The sequence below is a fragment of the Gambusia affinis genome, linkage group LG12 (genome assembly GCF_019740435.1).
Source record: "Gambusia affinis linkage group LG12, SWU_Gaff_1.0, whole genome shotgun sequence".
In the NCBI taxonomy this organism is placed as follows: Eukaryota; Metazoa; Chordata; class Actinopteri; order Cyprinodontiformes; family Poeciliidae; genus Gambusia; species Gambusia affinis.
The window spans coordinates 4,204,755-4,222,253 of record NC_057879.1 but is presented as its reverse complement, the minus strand read 5'-3'; the positions used below and the strand labels follow the sequence as shown (position 1 = coordinate 4,222,253).

The following is a 17,499-nucleotide window of genomic DNA, read 5'->3' as shown; positions in this document are numbered from 1 at the left end:
AGAAAAGGTTAAACACTAGAGCGTAGTAAAATAGCTACTCCTAGAAATCCTTCTTTCCGCCCCCAAAAATGTTACTCAAGTAAATGTAATTGAGTAAATAGTTGCTATCCAACTCTGGCTAAATGTGAGCTTTGACATCAGAGGGGAAACTAAAACAAAATCGTTCACGTTGTCCGGAATGGGGGGGTGTTGAAAGGCGACAATGGTGTTCACGTGATATCATATATTTAGCATGAGTCACGTCCTTTGCATCATCACCGGCTGCTGCTAGATGCTCACAGGTGCTTCCGAAAAGTTTCCCATGTGACCCGCCCCCTCCTCCTCCCTTTCAGTCCCTCATTGTTTGAAGTCTAAACAAAAAGCGCTTCCACCGTCCATCAGCATCATGCTTCGGGTCGGTACCAGAGACCAACGCGCTGGATGAATGGGGACAGGACGGCGGGTTATACGCACGAGCTGCTTCTTCCACACTTCCAGCGCTTTCATTGGCCGTTCTGGTGATGTGTGTTTGTGTCACAAAGTTTTCTCGCTCATTATCATACCTCACGGTGGAGTATTCGGGAGCACACACCGGCCGGGCCAGAGCTGCTGCGACTCGATGATAATTAAACGTGGGTGTGATGATTTTCTGGGACTTTAAGGAAGGAGGTCCGAGAGAGTTCACGCGCGCGCAAGATCTTCTAGCTCCGCAGCCAGAGATTAATCTGCGGGAGAGATGGCGGAGGAAATCCTCAACGATTTCTACCCGGATTTCAACGAGCTGGAGAGTAAGGTCGGGAGGAAAACTCCGGAAAGTCTCCTGGTTTGGATGAAGGACGCTGCGGACTGCGAGGGATGGACGGCTGACCCGTCGGGCCGCTCGGATCACACCTCGGATGGTTTATCTGATAAAATCAAAACCTTAAAACAAGAGATGGTAACCTTCTGCCGATGCATCAAAACTTGTCTAACTCGTTGGCGCAATCTTTGATCGGATCCTCTGAAGCGTTTCGCTCTCTTTTGCTTTACCTGTTCCTTTATTTCGGTGATTGTTGCGGCTGCCACCTGTCCGCTCACCACACCCCTCTTGTGTCTCCACTCTCCTCACCTGCACATTCTTCCCACCGGTCCTTCCTCATTCCTCTTTTTAAAATCTCATGCCATTTAAAATAAACACTTAACGCTCCCCTGGCTGCGTGACACATTTAACCACTTCTCAATTTGTCTATATATTTTTTAAGTTAATTTTATCATTTTGATTTGGTAAAATACTGTCTTTGCAAAAAAAATAATAATAATAAAAAAAATAATAATAAAAAAAATAATAATAATAATAATAAGTTCAGTACAACAAAATAAATCTGCCACTTATTACGTTCACTTTGACGGGTGATTAATTTTAATATTTTCCTAATGTAAAATAAATACTTGATTTTTTTATTACTATTATTTACCAATATATATCATGCTTAGTTCTTAATTAATATTCCTCGTTTGGTATTATTGAAGAACAGGCAAGATGTTTCCAAGTTGTTTAACGTTTTGGTTGATTGATGGTTGTTTTTTATTGTTATTATTTTGTGCAGTTACACCTATAGGCCAGCAGGTGTCAGCGTACAAAGTCTTAGTGATCCTGAACTCTGCTCCTCAGGATAGGAATACACGATATAGCAATATTTAATTAATTTATCACGATAACAATAAGAAATGCTAAATACCATTTTTAAAAGCTTTGAGAACATAAATAATAAATCCAAATCTATAAAAATTGCAGTCATTAAATTAGCTGTTTTTTCCAAAATACATTTAATTATATTTTTAAGATTTATATATATTTATATATGTATATATAAGTTTTGCTTTTCTAAGACTTACAGGGAAAACATATTTTCATACATATCAATCCCAACCATTCTTTGTCTTTGGGAATTTGCTAAATGTTTCCACGGTAAATTAAAACAAAAAAAGTATCAATAACTGGTTCAATAATTGCCTGGTATGTTTTAAGTGTTTAACCACTGCTCCTCACTTGACTTAAATGTATGGATAATTTTATTTTATTGTTTTTATTAGCACCAATAGATAACATAATGCTAACTAGTTAGCTGAATTAGGTGTAATATAGTAGATACATATTTAAAACCTGCCAGTTTTAGGAAGTAACTCATTGTGTAAACCATCAACCATCATGTTGGCGACAACCTTGAATGAAAAGCCAGAGGCTCAGTAACTTTTCCCACGCACACATATGTAAGAGTATCTGCTCTGTCCCTTCAGCGGTGGCTCCGCTGTGCCGATGTGAGGATCCTGCGGCAGCTGGTGGCCGTGCACGAAGGCATCGAGGCCATGCGCTGGCTGATGGAGGAGAGGGGCCTCCAAACCAGCCGGTGCAGCAGCTTATCGGGCAGCCTGAGCAGCTTGGTGACCATCGAGGAGCACGTTCCCTCAATGTCTCCTTGCAGGTGTGTTGAGAGGCCGCGAAGTGCGCAAGGGAATCAGCTTCAGAGACTAACAGAAGTATTTTAAAGTCTATTTAAAATACTTTTAACTTTAGATGAGCTCTATCGTCCTGGGTTTAGTGAGAACATCAGCAGCAGTGATGAGAAACTGTTGCGGTTATCACTGTGACTAAAGATAAACGCATGGATGAGTTTCTCTAGATGTGGTTGAGACATTAGTCCATTAATCCTAGAAATGTTCTTCAGGTGACAGAAGGCCGACTTTGTAGCTGTCTTTATGTGATGCTGAATGTCCTGGTCAGAGTCGATCACTACACCAAGATTTTGGACCTGATCACTAGATGTAATAACTGAATCTGCATCCTGACTCTTGTTTGTATAGAAGAATACTTTCTTTATTTTTCATCTCCAATAATACATAGTTTCAAATTTTGAGGAAAAAATTGGTTTTGAATTAATTTTCTGAATTTTTTTCACATTTCTATAAAGTAAAGATTTCTAGATTTGCGCAAACCTAGAAAACTTTCCCTGAACATCATCTTTTACAGATTAGCGAAGTGAACAAGTTATATTAGGACTTTCCTTTCAGATTATTCAAAGTGTAAATTTCTGTTGCTTCCGTTATTTTCACAGAGAAGACCCAACTCCTGCCTTCCCTCAGAACATAAGGCTAGCAGCCAATACAAAACCAGCAGATCAAAACCCATCTGAGGCGTCTGAACCCCAGTCTCCCTCCAAATCGATCCAAGTTGAAAGTCACACTCAGGCTCCGCTTTCCACCGCCAACAGTTTGGTCAGCTCTGACGCACCCGATTCGAAAGACCTGGAGTCGCGTTCGGCGCGGTTTCACATCAGAAACAGCGCGGAGACCATCAAGAGAGCTCTGCTCAGGTCCAGCCAAAGAAAGCAACTGAAAGCTGCCGGTCAGGATGCAGGAGAGAAAAACTCTGAACGTCCAACTCAGCAGAGTTTATCTGTGTTCAAGAGACAAGAAGTGAAGAAGGACGAGGATGAGAGTTCAGCTGGTGGGAAGAAAGACCTACTGGGTTATGATGCTCAGTGGTCCTGGGTGGAGTCTAAGGATGATATCACATTTTTATGATCTTCCGTGCGGACACTTTATGTTACAGCTTTGCCTTTTGAGCTGTAAACTTCTGGAGAGACAGTGGAACTTAAAATGAACTTTGACACCAAGTGAAACTTGAACGTATTTAATGCAGATTTATGCTTCAGACCAACTCAGCAAGTCCTGTTTGGAGTTCAAGCCAGAAGGACACGGCCAATGTTCAATTCAAATTCGGTTCAAAAATACTTTATTGATCCCAAAGGGAAATTATATAACCTCACATACATATACGTAAACAAGTGGAAGAAGGTGATATTATCAGATGAGACCAAAATGAACTTTTAGAATTTCATGCAAAACAGCTTGTGGGATAAAAAGTTAACAGTGCAATATAATGATGATTAAAGGTGTTTCTAGAAAGTATTGACTTTGGGGCTGAACAAAAATACACCTTACACTTTTCAGATTATTTGTACAAAATAAATAAATGAAGCAATTCAAAACCATGCACTCCTTTTCCTTCCTCTTCACGGTTATGCACTGCCCTTAAATCTCTCCCAAACATCTTAGTGATGTGCAGCTGTTTCTAGACAAAACACTATCAAATATGCTTACATCTGCCAGTAAATGGAATTGCCATTTAAATAATTAATCGTCCAATTAACAATTTCTGTGTTTGGATAATAGTACCATTTTTATTCATTTATAAATCTACTACCAGAAAATCTAGTCCAGAAATAGATTTTTAAAAAATTATACAACTTAAAATTTTGGAGGCCATATTTTTGTTTTACTGTAGTTAAACGTTCCACAATAATGACAACATTAAAAAAAAAAAGCTTTATGGTGTTGCTATTTTTATGTTACTTTTAGAACTTCGTTTTTGATGGCTTAGTTGTTTTACGGCATTCAGAAGGACTACTGTAACAGAATTTGACACAAATGAACTATTTTTACGCTTTTTTCCGTTTCCATTTGTTTCGTTATAAAAATCGTATCTTGCCATCAGTAACTAATGATCAACAAATACAAGCAAACGGGCTTTTGACGCTTAAGGTTAATTTTTCCTACAGCACTCAAACGCCCCCTGCAGATACGCTCGTGACGCACCACGTAGTCGCACAGAAACCCGGAAGTGCTAAGCAGGTATGTTGTCTTTTTTTCTTTTTTAGTTGAAGGTATGTGTGGTAACACAGGTGGACTCGGGAAGATGTGACGTGTTGGTTTGTCGGAGAGAAAATATGGAGGCCGGTGTTCTGCGTTGGTTGCTTTTCGTCGCGCTGACAGCCTGGACGTTAGGAGACGGTAAGAGTTTTATCAAGAGAAGGGCAAATATTAGCATGGCTGCTAACGAATGTTGATTTTTGGTTTTAAGTTACGACGGCAACGACAAAGAAACGTGTCGTAAAACCTACAAATTTCGAAAATAGTCTCCATGTGCATGTGGTGTTTCATTTTATCGCTATTATAAAGGAATGTCAGTTTTTACTTTAATGGGCTACAGCTGTTTTCTATTTAAACAGAAATGCACCGATCAGACTTTTCCTGTCCGATGCCGATTTCTTGTTTTTTTCTAAGGTCCGACCTAATTTTTTTTATTCTGTAACACAAAAAAGAGCAAACCGACGTTCTTCGGGATGTTTGATAAGAGTTAGTAGTTTATAATTTAACAATAAATTGGAAGAATTATAAGTACATATTCCTACATTTTGTGGTTGTTTTTTTAATCTAGCTCAAAACATGGGTGTCGAGTTTGTGCTGTAGATCTAATCAATAGGTAAAAAACAAGCATTTTTGTTTCTGACGTGTTATTTGTGATTTATGGGGCTTTGTTGGCCACTTTTTTAAAGTTCTACATTTATAGAATAGTAGACGGCAGTCGTATCACTGAAAAGTGTAACTCCTTACCCTGAATGTCAGTTGACAAACTCCAAACATAAAAGTCCAAAAAAGGGGGGGAAAAAAACATTTAACTCTGATTACTTCAGGAAAGATAAAAAAAATAAACGAGTAAATAAGAAAGTGTTGCTTTTTTTTCTTCTCATCTAACCAAAGAGCAGCACCTCCCATTATACCTGCAGCCTCAGGCACTCATCTACCCATTTCTTGCATTGTTCGTTGTTTTTTCTTTGTTCTTTAGATGAGCTGTACTGAAGCAAATTTTGTTGTGCTTCAGTGCAACGACCATAAAAGATTATTCTGATTCGGAAACCCTTATTTAAATCTTTTTCTTTTTTTTTCTCTGAGACTGGATTGATATCAAGTGGCAAATTTTCTCTTCTGAAAGGTTTTTCAGAAGAAGTTTTTCTTGACTTGTTTCCAAAGTAAAGAATGCTAAACAAGTGATCTATTTTTGCTTGGTTTTGTGTCCCACCCCCACCCCCAACAGACTTTCCATACTAATGAATTACTAACGCTACTTTTCGACGGTGTAATGAATGTTTTGGCCTTTTAAACCAACCCTTTCCTCCCCGCAGACGGACAAGTGACTTTTGAGTCCGAGCTGTCGTCCAAGCCCGCTCAGAAGTTGTCAAAGTACGGCTGGTACGCCAACGTCAGGCTGCAGAGGTTCCACATACAGGAGCAGACCGCCATTGCTCGCTGGGTCTTCTCAGTCAAAAGGGGCCACAGCTTCAACTGTGGGCAGCACAACGTCAGCATGTGAGTCACGAGACGCTGTTACGGAACAATAAATCCGTCGTCACCGGCTGATTTTTATTTTAACTAAATTCAACTTTTTTTTTCCCCAGCCACCTCCGATGGGGCGCCCCTCCCGTCATAAACCCAACAGAGACTGTGTTTCCAAATGCAACACTGTGGGGCCCCTCCTTGTCCCTGACTCTACCGGTAACCTCCCAGAGCTCCACGACCTTTAACCTCTCCGATCCGGCTCCAGGCGATTGGTTCGTCGCTGCGCATTTACCGGAGGACGATGGGCGCATAGAGCAGAAGGTTGGTTCCGGGATTTTATTTTAAAAACGTTGAAACAAAGTTTCATCTTTTTCCATAAGAAGTAGAAATTTAAGTTAACGCCTCTCTGTTAACCACTGTCATCAAATGAAAGGGATGTGGGCGTGATGAGGCATTTGTTTGGATGCAAACACCACAATCACAGTGTAACATTAGCCTGACTGGATAATTTAGGTCAGCACACAATCACTCCACCTGTAAACCACCAGAGTTTCAATCACACTTTGTGGCAAAAACTTTTTTTAGTTTTTATTGAACTCTGGAAGCTGATGTTGCAATTTCTGATCTGTTTTTGAAGATCGTGCAGTAGTCGTGTGAAATATCTCACCAGTGAATGGAAGCAGCAGAAGGTCTCATTTTCTACTACTTGGTTTATTGCTATACATTAATGCAGCAAACTTTCACACCACCTAAAAATATTGGTTTGTATACAGTTATTTTTCTAACATTGCACAGTAAAACAAATCACTTAAAGATAATGCTAATCAACATGATTGAAAAGGGAAGTGAAAATGCTGATATGCAACCAGTTTGCAGCTGCAGTCATTCATTTGGCTCGGACACAGGGAAAAATTCACGCTAGAGCTTATTCCCTTGGATTTTCATACAGGCTTATAGACGGCCATTATTAATTTATTTGTTAAGGTCATGCACAAACTTCAGCCGATGTTTTCTACCGACAGCTGACACTGGAAAAGGAGTAATGTATACATGTCAATCAAATCCTTTAATTTCGTTTTTATTCTAACTTGGAGCTTTTTGTTTTTGTCTAACTCTAAAATTCTCTACATTTTTATTCAAATAAACAAATGTTAAAGGTTCTGTCGGATAATTTGCTCCACGTTTCTGCTCCCAGCGCTTATCTGTGACTTACTTTTCGGACAAAAGTAGAACCAAACCGTCGTCATTCAGTGTAAGGGATCTGGGTGTGACGAAGCCCTTTAGTCAGATGTAATCATCACAGTGTAACGTTAGCCTGACTGCTTTCTTAAATCCGTACTGTAATATGTGCAGCAGGATATGAATATAAAGTCCAGTTTGCCTTCTGTGAAACCATTTAAGCCCGTGGGCCATCACGGTAAGGTTGTGTACGTTGCCATGGTAGCGCTTCTGTAAAATTCCTCGTTTCTACCTCTGACCTGCTGAACCGGAGCGGAGGCTGTTTGCTGTGCAGCTGAGCAACATTCTTTCCATTTAGTCACCTGGTTGGTTTGTTAAGCAATGTCTTGATTGGAAGCAATTTTATTGCTTGTTATGTACTTCTATATAAGTGAACTGACATGATTTATTTGTCTCCTTGTTTCAGGGCTTCCCGTCCTGCTCCTATTACTTCCAGCCCCAGCTGTCGGTCAGGAGAGCGGCGGACACGCCCGTTCTGCACCAGGGAACCGTCCTGACTCAAACCGCAGCCCCCGACAGACCCGCACGTCTCAGGTAGTTACCGCAACACGGTGTCCTCCTTTTTCGAAGTTGTGTCTCGTTAATTCAGACGTGCTAAATTGTGGCAGGTTGTTTGTGCCGGAGTTCACCTCGTCTCTCTCGGTTTCCGTGGCCGGGTGCTCGTCCGGCGAGGCGTCGGAGAGCGCGAGCTGCGAGCTGCTCCTCAGGCTGGGCTCGGCAACCCTGCAGCACGGCCAGACGGAGCTGAACTGTTCCGGCGTCAGCTGCTCCGCGTCCCTCTCTAACCCTCCGTGGGACTCGTGGCTGCGGGTCGTTGTGGAGAACCAAGCCAACCGAACTGTAACCTTCAGGATTGGATCCAACTTCACAGGTGAGGACTGAGCTCTCACTAATAATCATAGTAACTCTTTTTTAATTTATTCTTTACTTTTTTATTTATTTGTATTTTTTTTTTTTGCACATTTCAGCATGTTACAACTATGGAAGCACTGATTCATCTTTATTAAACTTCTGATACCGATATCGGAGGTTTAGTATCGACCGATACCGATCCAATACAGATAGATGGAGCTGAATTGATTTGAAATGCATCTTTCTTTTTTCAAATATTTATCACATCTATATTTATGTCTGAATTATAATTCAGACATAAATATACTGAATTATAATTTTTTAATAACTGGTGTATAAATACACCAACAGCTTCACAAACTTGGTCAAACATGTAAAAACATCACAACTTTAAATTGTTCATCCAGTGCAATTTGACGCAGAACAGTCAATCTAAAATAAATAAAAATTAATAATCAGGGATGCAAAATAGATTTCGTTTGTTTTCATACCAATAACCAATAATAACTGACTGCCGGTAATGGATAATACTCTAAACAAGACCAAAAACATTTCTTAAAGAACCACCAATTTGTAGATGCACATTCTTTTCTTTAAAACAAAAAACACAACCTAATAAGACAAAAGAATCAAAAATATTACTGATATATCAGTAATATAACACTTTCGTAGTCAATCAGTTGAAAAAATCCAAGTAATGTACTCTACAAAAACACTGCAAACTTGATTTTATATTATATATATTTGGAAACAATTCTTAATCGACGGTTTTTGTAAAGCAAAAAATGTGAATTCTATAATTGTTGCTACTTTTTCTGGATCTAATGTGGAAAAAAAAACCCATCAAGGGTTATGAATTTGTTTGCATTTTCTATTTCTGTCTCGCTCAGTGGGATGTAAGCCAAAGAGCGTAGGCCTCACAGCGGACGATGACATCACAAAGCTACTCGGCAAGAGCAGCGTCTCCAACGCCACGGCGACGAGGAACGGCTCGGCGCCGGCTCCACCGGCGTCCGCGTGCGTGTGGAGCGTCCCCGTGCTCTACGAGGAGCTGGACGTTCTGTCGCTGCGTTACGCACCCGTCAACGGCTCCAACGTCAGTGTCATGGAAACGCACCCGACGCTGCTCACCTACCCGCTGCCCCCGCAGGCCACCGGGGGAACGCTCAACCTGCAGCTCACGCTCAACTCTGTGAGGAACGCTGACACGTGTGTGTCATTGTACTTAAACTGTGAAAACACACGGGTGAGATTTCTTTACTTGTTTGTTGTTGTTTTTTTTCTAATATAGACTAATGCAACTTTGGGGAATAACAGCATCGTGGCCTGTTTCTCTGCCTGGGCTCCAGTCCTCCAACTCAACCACTCTGAACCCTGCAGAACAGGTACAGGTAGACCTGCCACCATAAACCGTCCCAGAAGTTATCGCGATAAACGATAATATTGTTCCTTTCAGACCATTTTCAATTAATATAATGTAATGGTTGTCTCAAAGAAGGACAAACTTTCAAATTCTAATGAACTTTTAAACACTGGAACTCTAAAACATTTTAAATATGCAAAAATAAATTAACAAAACAACAGAAATAACAAATAAAATGAATTTTGAAAACAAACATGAACTTAAAAAAAGGGTTTAGTTGAGACAAAAGCACCAGACTGAAGACTTTTATCATTCAGTTTCTGGTAGAAAGACAGAAAAGAGAAGAATGATATTTTATGAAAAGGGACATTATTGAGTTTGTCTTAATTTATTATGCGATTATTTGCATGTAATTAATTCTGCTCTGAGTAAATAGTTGGAATCACACACTCTAAAAGAAAAATCATAGCTTTACTAAAACTTTGAACCTTAGTTTGGATTCAATTACTGTATTTTCTGGATTATACAACCCTGTTGCATCAGTCATAAAAATGGAAAAACCACAAGTCTCAGGATCTGTCAAACTTCATAATGTGTGACTTCTAGTCCGGAAAAATACGCAATTTATCCCAGCCTTCTATTCTAAGGTCAACATTTCTATCAAAATCTACAATTTGTGATTCAGAAGAACATTAAAACAATTTATTATTAATCTATGCATGATGTTTATTGTCGAAATTTAACACAAACTGTAACTTTTTTCTTTAAAATACAAAAAATATGTTCTCTCTAATTTCATCAACATATGGTTGAAATTTTTTTTCCAATAAAAAAGTTCCACCTGTTTGTCTTTTCTATATGGCAAAAATGTGAATTCAGAAAGAACAAATTTTCAGTTCAGTATAGAAGTAAACATTTATATTCACCTTTTAAAATTTACATCACTTTTATTCTTTCTTTGATTTTTATTTAAAAATTTCACACACAAAGAACACAAGTTGAATGCAAGCGATAACCATAACCACTTCATATGACGGTAGATGTTTGACAGAGTTTCAATTCTGGACCATTATGAAGTTGTTGTTAACTTAAAACGTTTTATTTGACGATTAGGCTGCATCAGATATGGACACAAAGTACCTTCAGACATATAGGAATACCGGACCGTCATCTTGTTGATTCTCTACAGCTTTGTTTGGAGGATACGCCGTCGGGATCAATGTCAGCGTCCCTCAAGCTGTGGTCAGGCTGCCTTTTCCTCAGTCCACAACATGGTACCTCACCCTGCAGCTCCTATGCAACAGGTAGAACACACACACGCACGCCGCTGCAGCGTCACGACTTATTTCAGTCTGACAGTCTGAGAAAGTACTCATGCTCGGGGTGTTCTCGTGTGTTTTCTGCAGCAGTGACTGCGGTAACGCCTCGGTGGTGTCCGTGGTCCCCGAGGTGTCCGTCAGCGCCTGTGTGGACGACTGCGGGCCGTTTGGTGAATGTAGGCTGCTGAGATCCTACACATACCTATACTCTGCCTGTGTCTGCTCTGCAGGTAACACACACACACTTTTACCTGTGTTTGCGTCTTCATGTGAAGTTGAGAGGTCATAGTCACCTGTGTGTGTTTTCTACTCGCATATTGTTTAGGGCAGAAACGATTAATTGGATCACTTATGATGAATCGATTATTGAAATAATCAGAAGCAGAATGGTTGAGATTAGTTTTCGAATGGCCTAGTTAATGTCCAGACCTCAATCCAATTAAGACCCTGAAGTAGGGTTGAAATAATTAATCGATTATAGAAATAATCGTCAACTAATCTCATAATCGGTTAATTGTTACATTTTGGAGTCTGGTGTAAAGACTCAAAAAAAAAAAAAAAAGAGCCATTTGCTGGAAGAACGACACATTCAGAAGATTAATTAATACAAAAACTACAGAAATAAATCTATACATTTTGAATTTAAAGTAAAAAGAACCTTTACCTATAAATATGTTCTACCTAGAACTCGAGTAGCATAGTTTTAACTTTACCCAGATCAAATTCTGTAAAACCAAAAAACTCTACTATTCAGCATCTTTTGATACCCGTTTATTAAATATTTGATAAAAAAGAAAAGCGCTATGTTGAATTGATAAGTCCAACAGAAAGTGCTGAGCTTTTCACATGTTGCAGATTCATCCTGTGCTACAAATCATCAAGTGTACACTAAAGGAATGCTGTTATTGCATTTTAGGCAATAAGATCTTTATTTTCCTATTTAAAGAAATTGAGTTGAATCATTGGTTTGTATTTTTTAAAATGTATTTCAAATATCCTATAAAATAACCTCAAATGGTTAAATAAAAAAAAATCTGCAGGCTTTGCTATTTAAAAAAAAAAGATTATTATTATCATTTGATTAATTAATGGAATAATCTGTTACTAAAGTAATCGTTGGTTGCAGCCCTTTTGTTGTGAATGTGTTTGGTGGAAGCAGAAATGTCAAACACCAACACCGACTCATCCGTCCTCGTTTCCCTCCTCTGCAGGCTGGAAAGGTTGGGGCTGCACCGACGGCTCCACCGCTCAGTCGTACGCCCGCCAGCTGACGGCAACCATGCTGCTGACGCTCAGCAACCTGTTCTTCCTGCCCGCCATCGTGGTCGCCATCGGACGCTCCTACATCACCGAGGCCTTCGTCTACCTCTTCACCATGTTCTTCTCTACGGTAAGCACTGCTGCCATCAACTGTGAGAGAACAAACCCCTCCAGGCTGAAATTACAGAGCTTCTGGGAATCTTTCTTTATGAGTAAAGATACGTGGATACATTACACAAAAACACTACGAAGTCATCTGGTCCTCAAGTACTGAACCAGCATGTTGCTGAACCAACTTTGGACTTGTTGGCGCCAGTTTTTGAAGAATTGCTGCAGCTAATAATTATTTTAGTAATCCGTTGCTCTGATGATTAATCGATTTATCGCATAAGAAAATTGGCCCATTTGGCCCAGTATTTTCATTTAACCACATGAGACTTTTCATACAATACAAACAGCTGCCTTAAAAGATAAATGCAAATAAATGAAAACAAATTAGTATTTTTTTTTTAGAATAAGGTGAACATTGTAGCAAAGGCTGCGTCTGCAGCCAAAAAATACTTCTAATATAAAGTATGAAAGGCTCAGCTCTTTCTGTTTGACTGGACATCAAGTCAAATTCATAAGATACTTTATTGATCACATAGGGAAATTGAATGTTGCTGTAAGTTATTAATTCAAAAATCTTTGAAAAGTTATTGCACACTGTAGGGCTGATCTGCTGATTAGTTATTGATTAGCTGATTAATAATTGATAGCAAAGGTGCTTAATGGATTTATTTTACAGAATTTGGAACAGATGATGCTAAAAAAGATCATATGTATGAAAAGAGTTTAAAAAAAAAATTTTATGCAAAAAGTGTGTATGTTGTGCAGTTTGGCTTAATTCTTGCTCTCAATGTGTCGTTCTCCCTGCAGATGGCTTTTTTTGAGTCTGTATGCTCCAGTTAACGATTAATCGATTACTAAATTAGTTGCCGATCACAATTAATCAATTATTTCAATAACCATGATTAATTGACTAGTTCCAATAGTCAATTACAATTAGTCGATCGGGATTAATTGATCATGTCGATAATCATTTCCAATTAATCGATCGTTTGAATGATCAGTCAGGATTAATTAATCATTTCGATAATCACGATTAATCATTTCAACCCTACGTCAGAGTCTCAATTGGATTTAGGCCTTTAACTAGGCCATTTGGAAGCAGAGCCCTCATCCATTCTGTTCTGGTTCTGGATGTATCTTACCCATTGTTGACCTGGAAGGTGGACATTTTTCTGTCTCACATCTTTTACACCCTCTAACCAAGACTGTCCAACCCCAGACTAAAAGAGGCCCAGAGTCCGGCACGTTTCAAATCTGTTTCTGATCGAACAAACTTGACTCAAATGGCTAAATTTCAAGTTCTACAGAAGCCTCGTTTGTTTCGGAGGTGCTGATTGTTCACCGATCTGTGTCCAGCGTTATGTTCAGTGTTTGTCGGTAACATCAGTATGTAGAGGCTGAATGCATCCAGAATGTGGATCCATGTGGTGCACAGGAAGTCTTCAGTACATCCTCATTCTTTCCCCTTCCCTCCCTGTAGTTCTACCACGCCTGCGACCAGCCAGGCGTGGCGGTCCTGTGCATCATGGACTATGACGCCCTGCAGTACTGCGACTTCCTCGGCTCCATCTGCTCCATCTGGGTCACCATCCTCTGCATGGCTCGCCTGGGAGACACAGCCAAATATGTATGAGGCCTCTGGCCTTTTTCCATCTATAATCAGTTCACTTTACAGAGTAACGACAGCTTTAGCGTCCTCACCTGCTCCTTCCTTCCTTGTTGGTGTGCAGACTCTGTTTCTGCTCGGGGCCTTGCTCATAGCCATGTCGATGCAGCTGGACCGCAAGGGCCTCTGGAACCTGCTGGGCCCCATCCTCTGTGCCATACTTCTCATGGTCACTTCCTGGGTAAGAGACACGTCGGCATTAACATACTTTGAAAAAGAATTTTTGTTTGCTTGTTTTTCATGAGAATCTCAAGACTATGATCATATGATTGTAATTAGAATCTTTTGGGGTGTATTCATATTTGATTCAGTTTTACTCTGTGTTTTTTTTTTTTTGTTTTGATTGTTTGTTTTTACATTGATTTGTGTATCTGTTTGGCTTAGAGCTCTGTGAGGCGTAAGCAGTTTCCGAGCTTCCGCCTCACAGAGCTCCTTTTTACATGACGGCTTCTCTTGTTCTTCTTCCCTAACAACCAACAGGTGTACAGGGGCGTCCGCCGGCGACACTGCTACCCACCCTCCTGGCAACGCTGGGTCTTCTACCTCCTGCCCGGAGCGCTGTGCGCCCTCGTCGGAGTGTGCCTGTACGTCTTCGCCGAGACGGAGAGCAACTACTACTACACGCACTCGCTGTGGCACATCCTGGTGGCCAGCTGCGTGGTCTTCCTGCTGCCGCCGAGGGAGAAGGACCGGAATGCGCTGGGCTGGAGCCGGGGCTTCAGCTGGAGGTGGAGCTGGAGGCCGCGGGTTTGTGGATACACGCTCTGCGAGAGCAGCAAAGACGAACTCTACACGGTCACGTAGCAGAGGGGGAGGCAAAGCGGGTCCGGCCTTTATTTACAGTCTGACTCTTTACCTGGACGAGGCGTTTTCCTGTGTAAAGCTGTATATTCACATAAGTCCACATACGTTTCATATTCACATGTGCTCCAAGTGGAAGAGGGATCTTATATTTAGATTGAGAAATAGGAACATATATGCTCTTTATAACCCACATCCAGTCTGCTGGAATCTCTAGAGGGATGCACCAATTAGATTTTTATAGCCGATTTCTGGCCTGCCATACAGACTTAATGTGATTCCAATTCTTCTTTATAGACTTTACTTACAAAATGCCCAGGGTGAGGGTAGCGGGACGTATAAAGTGGGGGCTTGTCCGGGATATATATCTATATATATCCTCTCTCTCTCTCCATCTATCGCATCCTGAACAAACCACAGACATGTCTCAACTCGTAGAAAACAATTTTCTTTTTAAGATTTGTACAGCCTCCTCTCAATTAAATTTAAACAACTTGCTAATAGGAATACTGGTAGTTTAGTCTTAGTGCAGTCACTGATTGGAATTACTAATTTAAGGCTCAACTAAAAATCATCTGGTGCATCTCTGTTTGTAGAGATTGTTTTTTTTTTTTTTTTTGTATTTATGCAATTTGTCAGACATGCTTGTCTAAAATATTTATAAATGATATTTCTTAATCTTAAATCTCCACAAAGATGTTGTATTTATGAATGATATGTTTTTGTTTTCCCCCTATAGGTCTGGGTTCAATTGGAAGAATTTAGAACCCCAGATGAAATTTGAACAATTATTTACTGCCAGGCAGGTACTATAATACTATCGAATTTGTACTGTATTCTATCGCAATCCTTTAAAAAAAAATGCCGTATCCGGTTACACCTCAAAAATCCAACCCAACGGCAGGAAAACTACTGCTGCTCATTACAATCACTTACTGTTTTCACACAGCATCAGAATTCTGACAATCACACCTCGGTCTCATGGCTGCAGATCAGAACAACCTGGATGAGGAAAACGATGAAGAAAATGTACGAAGAAATCCGATTTACTGACTCTATTATTTGGGTAAGATGGAATCTTTCTGAACCTTCTGGAAAAGGCCATTTATGTGGTAAATGCAGCATCTTTTATTTTTTTTGCTGTTGTTGTTGTTGTAGACCTAAGATAACAGGGCTGTCGTGTATCTTCAGTAAAATAACTCATGAATTTTGAATAAGATTCTGGAGGCAGCCATGACGCCTGGTTACGACCTTGTATGTGCCCCAGATTTCTTTTAAAGCTGCAAGCCAGACTTTTCAACGACTTTCATTCGCTGACCTTTCACATTTTAATTGCAGTAGGTCATGCATACAAAACCCGTCGAGGTCGGTTGTTCTCTTTGTTATGCCTTTTTACTGTGAACTGTTTCTTTGTGAAGAAGAAAGTGCCTGCCTTTGTAGAGGCGCATGTCTCTGGTGACATCACAAAAGACATCCAATCAGAGTTCTTTTTCCTTTTCTTACAAAAAAAAAAATAATAATTAACTGGTTTTTAATCCAGTTGGAGTCTGACTCATCTGTGTGCCTGTAGCTATGCATCAAGCTAGATAGCTAGCTAGATGCAAATCTTACTGGCTAGCTAATTAGATTTAGCTAGCTTTTACTAACCAAGTCTTTTTAGCTAGTAAAAAGATTTAGATAACTTTTACTAGCTAAACATTTTTAGCTAGTAAAAACAGTTAGCTAGTTTTTACTAGCTAAAACTTTTTAGCTGTTTTTTTTTTTAACTAGCAAAGTTTTCTAGCTTGCTAAATCAGACTGGCTTCTGTTTTTTTTTTTAATTACCCAGCTTTGTTTTTATTGTCATGTGTATTGAACATGACCTGGTAGGAATATTCTGCTTTGAACGAAGACTCTTTGTGGAAGTAAATTGAAGAAACCATTTTCTGTTCATCTGCAGTCCAAAAAATGACAACTCTTTAAGTTAATAAGATGTTTCTTTTTCACAGTTTTGGTGTGATATAAATCACTCGTATATGTATAAATCAGCACTCAGTGAATGTATGCTATAATTGCTGGCCAGTGCCTCTTCTTTTTGTCTTTTTTCTTTTTTTTTATTGCACTTTATGTACAGTATAGGAGCTCTGTGGGCAGAGGGGGCGGGACTTAGTCTCTTGTACCAGTAAAGCTACTGATATCCTGCTATATTTAATCCAAAACTCTATAATCGTCTCATGTGTTTCTTTGATCTAGTTTTCTCTTGAAAGCTTCAATTTCTCTCTGTTGTGACTTTGCACATATTTTCTCCTTATTGTTCAAAACCTGCACAGCCTTCCTTTTATTGCTTAAGTTGTATCTTCATACAATGTAACTTTGACACTACGACATTGGAATATGAGGCGGGGGAATAACAACTGACCACTGTGATTTACTGCGGGTTTTTTTGTTTGTTTTTCTCATCAAAGGATAGAAAATGTGATTCTGTTTCTTGTCAAAATGGGATCGAGCCTTGGAGAAATAAATCTACTGTGCAAGAAGAAAAGATTAACTTTGCTTGCGTTTTTGCAATTGTGATTTTAGTCTGTTGTTTTTTTTCATGCCATACACACACACACACACACATCCACACACGGAGGAAAATCTAGATTTTCAGCGGTGAGAAGCCGGTGAAAAGAGGGAAGCAGATTATTGTAATCCTCGGAAATGCAGAAAGCACGGAAATGCTCATAACTGTGTGTGTTGTGTTCCCATATATAGCTTACCTCCATTAGGAA

The 17,499-nt window shown here is 39.7% G+C and overlaps 2 protein-coding genes across 7 annotated transcripts; both read left to right on the top strand.

Moving 5' to 3' along the window:
- Positions 1-270: 270 nt before the first annotated feature.
- Positions 271-4,014, top strand: LOC122841617 (leucine rich adaptor protein 1-like). The gene is made up of 3 exons (XM_044135079.1): positions 271-916; positions 2,257-2,441; positions 3,072-4,014. Exons 1-3 carry the CDS (start codon positions 716-718, stop codon positions 3,538-3,540), a joined length of 855 nt encoding a protein of 284 aa, XP_043991014.1. The 5' UTR covers positions 271-715; the 3' UTR covers positions 3,541-4,014.
- Positions 4,015-4,625: 611 nt separating this feature from the next.
- On the top strand, positions 4,626-17,267 carry pgap6 (post-glycosylphosphatidylinositol attachment to proteins 6). 6 transcript variants are annotated; one of them, XM_044135074.1, is made up of 15 exons: positions 4,657-4,809; positions 5,982-6,165; positions 6,255-6,456; positions 7,781-7,908; positions 7,983-8,245; positions 9,117-9,418; positions 9,518-9,611; positions 10,779-10,893; positions 10,996-11,138; positions 12,120-12,298; positions 13,760-13,906; positions 14,010-14,126; positions 14,426-14,692; positions 15,486-15,548; positions 15,696-17,267. In XM_044135074.1, the coding sequence occupies exons 1-14, from the start codon at positions 4,746-4,748 to the stop codon at positions 15,528-15,530; spliced, it is 2,250 nt and encodes a 749-aa protein (XP_043991009.1). In that variant the 5' UTR covers positions 4,657-4,745; the 3' UTR covers positions 15,531-15,548; positions 15,696-17,267. The 6 variants fall into 6 exon arrangements, 4 of the variants coding, with proteins under 4 accessions (XP_043991006.1, XP_043991009.1, XP_043991008.1 ...); XM_044135073.1 differs by having other exon boundaries at positions 15,486-15,552; XR_006372410.1 differs by having other exon boundaries at positions 14,426-15,552.
- The last annotated feature ends 232 nt before the right edge of the window (positions 17,268-17,499 follow it).